The sequence below is a fragment of the Astatotilapia calliptera genome, chromosome 23, assembly GCF_964374335.1.
Source record: "Astatotilapia calliptera chromosome 23, fAstCal68.1, whole genome shotgun sequence".
Taxonomy (NCBI): domain Eukaryota; kingdom Metazoa; phylum Chordata; class Actinopteri; order Cichliformes; family Cichlidae; genus Astatotilapia; species Astatotilapia calliptera.
In genome coordinates this window covers 2,736,967-2,746,961 of record NC_137443.1, presented here as the reverse complement: position 1 = coordinate 2,746,961, position 9,995 = coordinate 2,736,967, and the positions used below count along the sequence as shown (strand labels likewise).

General features: G+C 41.1%; 2 protein-coding genes across 3 annotated transcripts; both read right to left on the bottom strand.

Annotated features, from left to right (window-relative positions):
- Nucleotides 1–1,044: 1,044 nt before the first annotated feature.
- On the bottom strand, nt 1,045–2,303 carry LOC145424514 (transmembrane protein 275-like). The gene is made up of 2 exons (XM_080297886.1): nt 2,174–2,303; nt 1,045–1,769 (listed from the first exon to the last, which is right to left on the bottom strand). Exon 2 carries the CDS (start codon nt 1,745–1,747, stop codon nt 1,178–1,180), a length of 570 nt encoding a protein of 189 aa, XP_080154012.1. The 5' UTR covers nt 1,748–1,769; nt 2,174–2,303; the 3' UTR covers nt 1,045–1,177.
- A 1,818-nt stretch (nt 2,304–4,121) lies between these two features.
- On the bottom strand, nt 4,122–9,796 carry mknk1 (MAPK interacting serine/threonine kinase 1). Of its 2 annotated transcripts, XM_026158106.2 has the most exons (14): nt 9,656–9,796; nt 8,976–9,038; nt 8,399–8,501; nt 8,178–8,276; nt 8,003–8,100; nt 7,757–7,836; nt 7,575–7,648; nt 7,358–7,462; nt 7,203–7,258; nt 7,012–7,107; nt 6,700–6,894; nt 5,727–5,891; nt 5,558–5,601; nt 4,122–5,234 (listed from the first exon to the last, which is right to left on the bottom strand). In XM_026158106.2, exons 2-14 carry the CDS (start codon nt 9,027–9,029, stop codon nt 5,015–5,017), a joined length of 1,389 nt encoding a protein of 462 aa, XP_026013891.1. In that variant the 5' UTR covers nt 9,030–9,038; nt 9,656–9,796; the 3' UTR covers nt 4,122–5,014. The 2 variants fall into 2 exon arrangements, with proteins under 2 accessions (XP_026013891.1, XP_026013892.1); XM_026158107.2 differs by lacking the exon at nt 5,558–5,601.
- Between the last annotated feature and the right edge of the window lie 199 nt (nt 9,797–9,995).

Sequence of the window (9,995 nt, the reverse complement as noted above, 5' to 3'; positions counted from 1 at the left end):
TTGCCAAGACATGTCACCTTCTTTACAGAAACGAGTCATTGAATAACTACAGACACCCACACAGCCTGCCTGTATCCACTCAAAAAACACTGCAATAACAGTGGGCGTTGGCCACCGTGTTATCTTTTCCGTGGTTTGATTGTGTGAGGGGAACACGCTGTGTTTGAGGACAGCTGATGTAAAACGATGAGTAAACAGGGCTTTCGCATTTGCCAGCAGCTGTTGGGTCAGACGCCAAATGATGGGCAACGTAGCCGTTTGTACAGTCCCTGCTGGGGTTACTCAGATAACAAATGACTTATCATCACAGCCTGTGCATCTTCTCATTTAGCCTGACAGTTCCAGTGGCTTTGTTTCTGTGTATTCTTCACAAAGGGGGTCAGTAGAAGTATTATTATTATAATTTGCTCAAGATAGCATCCTTAATAGTTTTAGTGAGCTGTCTGAATAGATAACTCTTAACTTGAACAGAAGTATATAGTGTATCTATATTTATAAAATATACAGGGGTCCCAAGCATGTATTAGCACCTGTAGTAATCATGCACGACAACACAAGTAGAGAAATTCACAAAACACTCCTGAATCTATTTTAGCACAGCTCAAGGTTACACCATCACTCAAAGCAGCTGGTGCAGGAAATAAGAAGAAGAAAGAAAAGTTATGTTGAAGTGTGTAGAAAAGCTGTGACTGCATTCACCCGGCTTTTATAACTGCACTGATCCTCCTTCACAAAGGTGGCAAACACTAACCAAAATCAATCCATAGGAAACGAATACACAATGAATACACAATCACTAGATGTGTTCTACAACAAGAACTACATAACACAGGCACTTGGATTACAGTATCATCTCCTTCCCTGTTTCATTTCCTGGAAAGATAATGTACATCCTGGGACAGGGCAGTAAAAGTACAACTTCCTGAAACACACGGAATAATTATCAGGGAGTTTGCACAATACATTTACGCTCACAGGCTGAGTCTGCAGGCCTTTTCGCTCTTGTATCATATTACCACGCCATCATTCTAGTTACTTAAGTCATGTGTTATTTGAGTTTACCAACTTTGGCATGAATAAAGTACGACTTAGCTTATAACTTATAGTAGCAATTAATCCTTGCAGTCACGCCAGACAGTGTAAACAGAACAAAGTCCACGCTATGTAGTGATCTGATCTATGTGGAAGTGCTCTCCCGGGAGTCAGAGCTCAGAGTGGGTTTATCTCCAGTAACACCAGTGCCACAGGTCTCTGTGTGCTGCTCAGTGGCTTCATCCTGACAGGAAGGCAGGGCAGTGGCTTCCCCTTGGATGGAGCTGGATTTGTGAGATGAGCTAGGGGAGTTGGTGGGGCTGAGCTGGACAGCTGTCGTGTCCTGAAGCGTGTGCTCGCTCGTCTCCATCTCAAAAGCAACTGCCCCCATCCTCATCAGCGCCCATTTCTCACCTCCTTTGGCCTTATGGGCAGTGTGGGCTTGAGGTCTCCTGCTGATGACACAGCAGGCTGTAAAGAAAGCCAGCGCTATGAGTAAAAGAAGAGGCCCAATGAAGATGGGAGGATTGCTTGTAGGGATAAAGGTACCAAACGCAAAAGCTCCCACCAGGGTGATGTTGATGCCAGCCAGCATGATGCACAGCCCACAGGCGCAGCACAGGGCTGGAGAGGGCATGCTCTGGTGCCTCGGAGCATGCTGCTCGGGGGTCTTCTTGGGAGCAGATGAACTGGAGTTTTTTTCAGGTAGCACCATGTCTCAGGAGAGCTCAGAGAAGCTGTTGATCAGACAAATGGCTGAAAATAGATCATTTGATCTCTTTAGAAAGAGAGGCTGAAAAGTAACATGACACATTTTAGAAGCAGTGCAAATGTTTTAAAGACTTTTCATTCTTCTGATTTTGACCTCTGGCAACTTTTTTTTCTTCCAAAGTAATTTCTTAGCTGTTAAAAAACTGTGAGCATTCCCGTCTAATTAAACGCATTAGTTATGAGACTTTAAACCTCAACAACATTAAAGCGCGAATACAATTCATCGAAGGCAACAACGCTGATAATGCCAAGTGAGAATCTGCAAATATAAAAACAGTCTTGTTCTCTCGCCGATGGTCCACAGACACACACACAAACCTGAAAGCAACACTTGCTGCAAAATTTCTCTGCACCATTCTGTGTCGCTTACCTTACATCGGACACATGACTCTGGCCGTTTGGGCGCTTTGTCCGTGTGTCATGTTGCACAGGAGCGGCGGGTGTGATCTGCTCCTCCTGCAGGTGAGCAGCGGAGTGATCTGCAGCTGATGCACTGCTGAATATCGGCCACTGGCTGCGCTGTGGAGCTGCTTCAAACAAACAGCCCAATCACAGCCATCACCCTCTGAAGTGCTTAAGCTTCTAACGTGTCACATTAAAGGTGCTCTCGGGAAAAGTGGAAACACACACACCACTGCACTCCTACATCTATCTGATGTTTATTTCCTTAAATCTAATGATGGGAAAAGTTTGTGAAACCTGGGTTATTAAAGTGCAAAAAAGAAAAAAGGCTCGAGACTATGGCCTCGCTCCTCTTTCTCCTTTGCTTTTCAAAGAAGTCTCAGCAAGGACACGGCCTCTGTTTCTTACCAGTGTGCGTAGAGGTTATTCACCATCTCCTGTCCCCTCCTCAGCTGTTTAGTCCAAAACAATGAGTTGTTACCATTTATCACTCCTGACTGAAATAAATCTTTGTAAACTAAAGCACATCTGCTGCAGTGAAAACAAAAATCCATTTGCTCACGTCTTGTGAACGAGACCTTTGAGTGCACAACACAGTAATATTGTCTTGATGTAACACAGCTTAGACAAGAAGAGCTTTTTATTGAGAACACAACATGTCAGTGAAAACACGCTCTACACATGAGAGCTTTATGCATAGGACCCCATATGAGCTTTGACACATTTCAGAGCGACTCTATAATCGCATACCAATTACTGCATCTCATTCTAGGCCATCTCAAGTAGACGGAGGGAAACAAACAGCTTCTTTTATGAATCATACTAGTGTGGGGGCTTTATCATAGCAAGCAGTCGTTTCCTAACATGTGTATTCATTCTGAGCAAATCTCCATCAATTCATGCCAGCCTATGAAGGCCCTTAGTTGCTATAGGGATGGGTTGTCCATGGCAACAGTGTGAAATAAGGGAATGAGTTGGCACTGGCACATAAACTTTGTAAGGTATGATAAACAGGAGTCTTTGGAGATCCCATTCAAACACAGACAGTCTAAATTATAAGACAACATAAAGAAAAAGTAGCTTCTTCTAAAAACAAAATCAAAAACCAGAAAATATCAAAGAATTCTCAGTTCATCCATAACAGTTTCCATTGGCACAGACAAAATCAAAACAGGGACGATTAAAAAAATATTTAACAGTTTTATAAACTCACTTCACAGAATGGAATCACGTATCTCACTAGTGTAACATAAACTATTCTCTCATCCCTTTAAACCAGCCATGCAGGGCTTGTAACAGGTAGATTACACAGATACCATCAACAAGTGCTTGTGATGCAAATCTAGAACAAGGAAAGGCTTATCCACCGCTAAACGTTTCTACTCGCTGTCAACCGCTTTCCCTCCCAGTGACACTTATCTGAAGCAGCAAACGATCTCGCTCAGTCCCGTTCTACTTTTTTAAGCCACACCATTTGCTTTAGCTGCAGCTCTTTTGAGGACTGGCAAACCCAGTCACTGCTGGTTGATCTAAGCCAGCGAGCCAGCCCAGGAATCAGGAACACTACAAAATACAGAGACCATACCTGCTGCTCATAGGGTGAATAATCTTTGTGTGCACACATTAACATTATATATAAAAGTCCCACAGTTCAGCTTTAAGTCTCATGAACTGCATAAAACTTAAAACAAATGCAATTTTCACATTTCAAGTAATTTAGACTTAAAAAAAATATATATATATAAGATCACTAAGACAATAAGAAATTAAGCAAAACCTCTTGGAATAATCTGCATCACAACACCAAACATGACCTCCAACGAGAAGTTATAGCAAAAGCGCTGAAAAGATAAATACTATTTTTAAGTGTCAAATTCATATCATTGGTGAAGCTTTAAAAACACAAGAACCTCCCATTCTGGGCAAACTAAATAAGATATTTATTTTAAAGTACATCAGTGCTGCAGGTAGCTTGTATTGACATGAAGAAAAAAAACTTTAAGATCCAGTCTCACTCCATGAGTTTCTGCAACCTCCAGCCACACTCTCAGGTAGTCATGAAGACACAGCTCGACAAAAGAGTCAACAGGTAAAACAGGGGAAAGGCCCTGTTTAACCCTCAGACTCCTCTAAGTGTTGTCTGTTTTTATCACTTAAATCACATACATTCACACATAAAAATCATATAAAAAAAATTAAAAAAAGAAAAGAAAACATGCTTTAAAAAAGCAACAAAAAAATCCCTTTTCTTTAGTCACTAAAAAGCTTTCAAATAAAATAACTAATTCACAGCTGGAAAAACAAGTAATAAAATAAAATAAAATCTACCTATAAGACGATATTGCATTAAAGCAGCAGCTGCTGCTGCGTAGCTGTCCTGATTCTTAAAATGCTGTTTTTGGTGTTGATATGTATTTTAGTAAAAACTGCTGGCACTGAGAGCAGTTTCTGGTGTTTTGGGTAACGATGACTAACCCAACCTGTGAAGACAATACATAAATTTCTTAAAGCCAAAGTTGTTCTGAAAGAAAATCAAACCTGTGTTAAAAATACTCATCAGCTTAAATAACTCCTGGCCAAATCCTGGAAGTTTTACTGTTTTCTATTAGTAGGCAGAAGCTGAGGTTTAACTGCGCACTTGATGTTCAAACTCTCACTGATAAGACTACTGGCCAAGGAGAGGACTTTCAACAACAGAGACACTTTCCATACTGTGTGACCAATCCTACAAGGCTCCCTATAAAAATAAAAATCCACACAGGAGGTAACTAAAATTATTCAGATAACACGATAAGGAGGTTAAGGACCCTCAGGCTGTGGCGTCATCTGAAGTGGGTGCAAAGTCTCCGTGCCGGAGAGCACTGGACTGTGCCCGTCTGCGAGCCAGCCTGGAGTTAGAAGGAGGAGAAAGCCTCATGGAGCAAACGATGGCTCCGACGTCCTCCCGCTGCTCCTCGTGCTGGGATAGCTGCCGGTTGAAGGCGATGGCTTCTGCTGCAAACTGGGTCAGATCTTTGGTGCTGCTGTTCCTAGAACAAGAAAGAAGGCAGAAAAAGATATGAGAGACATCTAAGCACATTTCTGCCACTTCTCACTTTAATAATGTGATTAGAATAAAGTATCCTAGATCCTTGTTTCATCTATCCCAATATTTTCCATCTTAAAAAACAAAAAAACAAAAACAAAAACCATCTTGAAGCAGAGAGAACCTGAAATTGTTCTCAAAATTAAAAAAAAAAGTTGTTCATAAACAAAGGTATGTGCAGAAACTCTAGTTTCCTATGAAAAACCACAAACACTAAAGGTCTGATTCTACTTCAACCACAGAAACGGAGCTAAAATAAAGACAGACCTCTGCAGAACACGAGGAGTTGGAAGACCTCTCTCTGGAGCATTCTGGAAAAAAATAAATAAATAAAAGAAAGAAAGAAAGAAAAAAAAAACTCACAGCTGGAAAATAAGGACAATAATTCCAGCTGTCTAACATTAGACAAGTAGTGCTCAAATGTAATTATACCCACCCCCTGCACCCAAGGGTGCTTGAGGACCTGAGCAGCACTGAGGCGCAGAGTGGCGTCCCGAACCAACAGCTTTGATATGAGGTCCTTGGCACCCACTGTGATGTGGGCCCAGTCCTTGTCTGGAAATTCATATTTGCCCTGCTGGATGCTCTCAAACAGGTGACTCTGAGGGGAGAAGATCAAATAACCTGCTGATAAGTACATGCCATTTACACACACACACACACACACACGCGCGCGCACGCACGCTGCATTATTGTGCTGCATTCATTTTTGTAATGGTGTTGTCATTCTGTTGTGCATTATAAATTCAGACCTCACACCTTCTTTACAAAAGTGAGCTTTTTCTCCAAGCAGCACAAAATTCAATAAACCAAACCAAAACTCCGCTCAAGCCAAGATAATGGAAGAAGAACCGACGACATCCATCTAGATGAAGTGAAAGCTAAAACAAGGTTTTCCCTGGTAAATCTACAGAACCTCTTCCCATTTCTTCTCAGCCCTAATACTCTACTACAAAACAAAAAAACAAAACCCCAAACTGTACTGAAAGTGTTTGGCTTTTCTGAATAATTCACATAAGAGCATTTGACATATGGGTCAACAGCTAAAGCCAAATCAGCCGTAGTGCTCCTATACATGGGCTTTTCTCATTTTTTTTTTTTTTTTTTAAAAAGAGATTTCAACCTACATCTAAGCCTAACTTTACCTACATTACTAATTATGTTTCTTAATTAAGCCAGTATACAGCAAAAAAAGAAAATTTTTTAGTTACTTTATTTGAACTGTCTACCATGGACAAATCATGTGTTCTTTTAAGACCGCTAGTCTGTAGTTTTATATTATTTATAATGTCTTCATTTCAGAATGATAAGCGGGGACACACAGTGAATCTCTGGTGCAAACACTGCTGAGCTGAGCAATTATCCATGGGATGGATGCTAAACAACAGTGCTGATTGGAGGGGGCATACCTGGCATGTTCTGCATCTTTCTCCCCGATCCCAGCCACAGTCAGAGCCACAGTGTCCTGTGAAGGGTGGGCTGCCACTCAGTAAGATGTAGAGGATGACCCCGAGGCTCCACAGATCGCAGCGTTTGTCGTAGAAGGAGGCCTCATCAGTGAACACCTCGACTACTTCTGGAGCCATGTACTCTGCCGAGCCACACTGAGAGAGGGCAAAGATCAAAAGCAAAGAAGAGGTAAGTCAGTGTAATCCCTTATTAGTTAATTGGACAATATTATGTGTCTATACTTGGCCAACAATTTAGAATTAGACACTTACTGGTGTTGTGAGCTCTGGGGTTGTTATGGGTGTACAGGCACTGCTGAGCTTTACTCCACTTCCTAGATCAAAGTCACAGATCTTTACTGGCGACACCTAAGTAGAAAGAGAGTAAATATATGATTATGTTGTTAAATTATAAACCTTAAGGGATAATTAATGCCTTTCTCAACTCATTAAATGCCAATTACCTGATCAGTGTATTCACAGAGTATGTTTTCTAGCTTAAGGTCTCTATGGGCAATGCCTGCAAACAAAAACACTGTCACCTTTACACTCAAAAACAAAAACAAAACCTCTATTTCCTTTGGATTTCAGCAGAACACCTGCTTGAATTTTGACCTACCTTTTGTGTGTAAAAAGTCGAGAGCTTGGGCAATATCTTTCACTACCTTACTAGCCTCCAGTTCATCAAAGTGCTTTCGGTTTTGGATATGTGTAAGAATAGAACCTGCAGAAAGAGAAGAGGATCACTCACGGGTATATTTGTGCGCTCATAATGAGCCATCTGGCAACAGCTCTGTTTGCATTACATAACTGTTGTGTTAATTATTCACACTTACCACCACGCAGCTTTTCAAATACCAAATAAAAGCAGTTGTTGTCCTCAAAGAATTCAATCAATTCCAAAATATTCCTGGACAACGATATGTTTAGGTGATCAGAATTGTTTTTATTCTGGATAAGTTTTCTTTTCTCTCTCATTTTTTTTTTTAAAATATTAATCAGACAAAAATCAACTCACTTATTTCCTTGACACTGATAAAGAGTCTCCACTTCTCGAAAGACTCTGCTGCGGCTGTGTCCTGCACTCTTTTCTATGATCTATGAAGGCGAGCAGCAGAAATTGTGATTCAATGGACATTTTGATTGACTTTAATAAAAAAAAAAAAAAAAAAATGCAGTACAGCTTTAAAGAAAATGTTGCCATTAAAGAGCAACCCAACCTGTTCAAATGACATTTAAATTTGGCAAAACTGTCCCTACTTACCTTCACGGCATACTCATGTCCATTCTGCAGGCTGATACATCCTTGAACTTTAGCATATGCTCCCTGGCCGAGCACCTCATGAGTCAATTTGTAGAGATCTGAAGAAAATATGAAGTGTTGGTCAATTTTCCTGCTTTCACACGTACTGCATGTGTTTCAGTTTTAGCCTACTTACCATCAAAAGTGCCAGTGGAGCTGTCTGTCGCTCTAGTTCTTTTCTTCTTCTTTCGTTTACCTGTATCTGGGATGTTCACTGGCTGGCTTTTTTCACACTCTGTAGAGGCAGAAATGAATCCATACACACAAATTAAAACATTGCAATTTTTTTGCACAGTGCTCTCGCTTTGTAAAGTTTACAAAGCTATAGAAATGCTAGGAAAAGTAAAGCATTTGTACCTGCTGGGTCTTGGGAAAGATTCTGTCTTTCCTCTGAGGTATTTCGGTTCTCCTGAATGCTCCCACAGTTTTGCCCTACTTGGCCCAAAGCAAGGGAGTTACCCTGTTACAGAGAAGGAGGCCATACGGGGGGGACAGGGGGAGGGAATAGTGCAAAATCAGCCAGTGATCAATGTTGGTACAGTAGAGAAAAAGCAAATGAAAAAAGCAAAAAAGGAAAATTTTAATTTGGCCTTGGTAATAAATACTAAAAATAAACACTAATCCATAATATAATAAAATGTTCTGTACATATCATAGGCTTGCAACTGTAAAATGACTAACTGCAGTTATAGGGATGCATCACCACTACTTTGATCATTACAACCACCTATGGCAGTCTGCCAAAACAGTGATCAATATGATAATACTGGAAACTCCGTGACAGGCCTTATCTGAACTTTACCAGAAACATTCAAACAACAGGGCACAGTGCTTTGATGAAACTACTGTGCACCATTTTCTGGTCCTTTTATCTTATCAGACATGTTTCAGGAAGTCAGCTTTTGTAATCACCACTAATCATAGAGTAGATCACCTGGAGGGAGGGCTGGAAGGGCTGCAACTCCGTCATCACGCCGTGCCTCACCATATCTGCCAACTGCCACATACAAATATAGTTAGTCACGTAAACATACGTAACAACTAAATACAATGCAGTGATGAGGCAAAAGGCTAGAGCAATGGAGAAGACACCGCCCAGCGTTAGCTTATGTGTTCCAGTTTCCTCTTTCTTTCATTCTTTGGTATTACATTGTGTATCGCTCTGAGTTTGCGGTTACTGTTCATCTACATGACCGCAGAATATTCACTTACAGCAAAGTTTATTGAATTAGTTAGTTCATACTAGTTAAATGTTATGTTTCGGTTAGAAAAACACAAAACTGATAATTAGCTGTTAGCTAATGGAGTTATACCAGCAGTTTGTATCGATACTGAAGTTAATAAATATGTGTACGGACAGCCAACAACGTCCACTTAGATAATTACTTAACATTAGCAACGTTGTCCTAGTTACCAGGAGGGAATTCTGTATAAAAGATCATTACGGCATTACAAAAGCCAGAGCTAGCGGTGGCTGCCTACTATAGCTGTTGTTAGCCCCAGCTAGCAAGAAAGAACTCAGATAGCTTGCTAAACCGATTTACATGACCAGTTTCTAACTGTATTCAGAGACTGTTTAAGCGACGTTAAAATAAAACCACAAATGCAACAAACCCTTCAAACGTGGACTCCACGCCAGCCAAATCCCTGCAGTCAAAGCCTGTGACAGCTGATGTAAGTTCCCATTGCTTTCTGTTATCAATCAGTCCAAACAGCTGATGACGTACCGGGCGGGAAAACGCGAGAGCAGACGTTTGCCCCGCCCCTTTCCGGATTAACTCCTCTCCCATTGGTAGCGTGACCGCACTGATGCAACGTCACTTGGCAGGGTTCGTCACCACGCCTCAGTCCACGTAGTGGGGATTTTTGGTGCATGATGATGGCCTTTATTTATCCATGTAACAGGTTTGGCAAGTGAGCAGTGATAATAAGTATGCTATATCTGTTGTTGTTG

Excerpts from the sequence above, each read along its gene's own strand:
- LOC145424514 (XM_080297886.1), bottom strand. The coding sequence starts at position 1,747 with ATGGTGCTACCTGAAAAAAACTCCAGTTCATCTGCTCCCAAGAAGACC.
- mknk1 (XM_026158106.2), bottom strand. The coding sequence starts at position 9,029 with ATGGTGAGGCACGGCGTGATGACGGAGTTGCAGCCCTTCCAGCCCTCC. Across the intron at positions 7,259-7,357 it reads CGACTTTTTACACACAAAAG|GCATTGCCCATAGAGACCTT; the intron begins GTAGGTCAAAAT and ends TTTTGTTTGCAG. Across the intron at positions 6,895-7,011 it reads CCCCAGAGCTCACAACACCA|TGTGGCTCGGCAGAGTACAT; the intron begins GTAAGTGTCTAA and ends GCCCTCTCTCAG.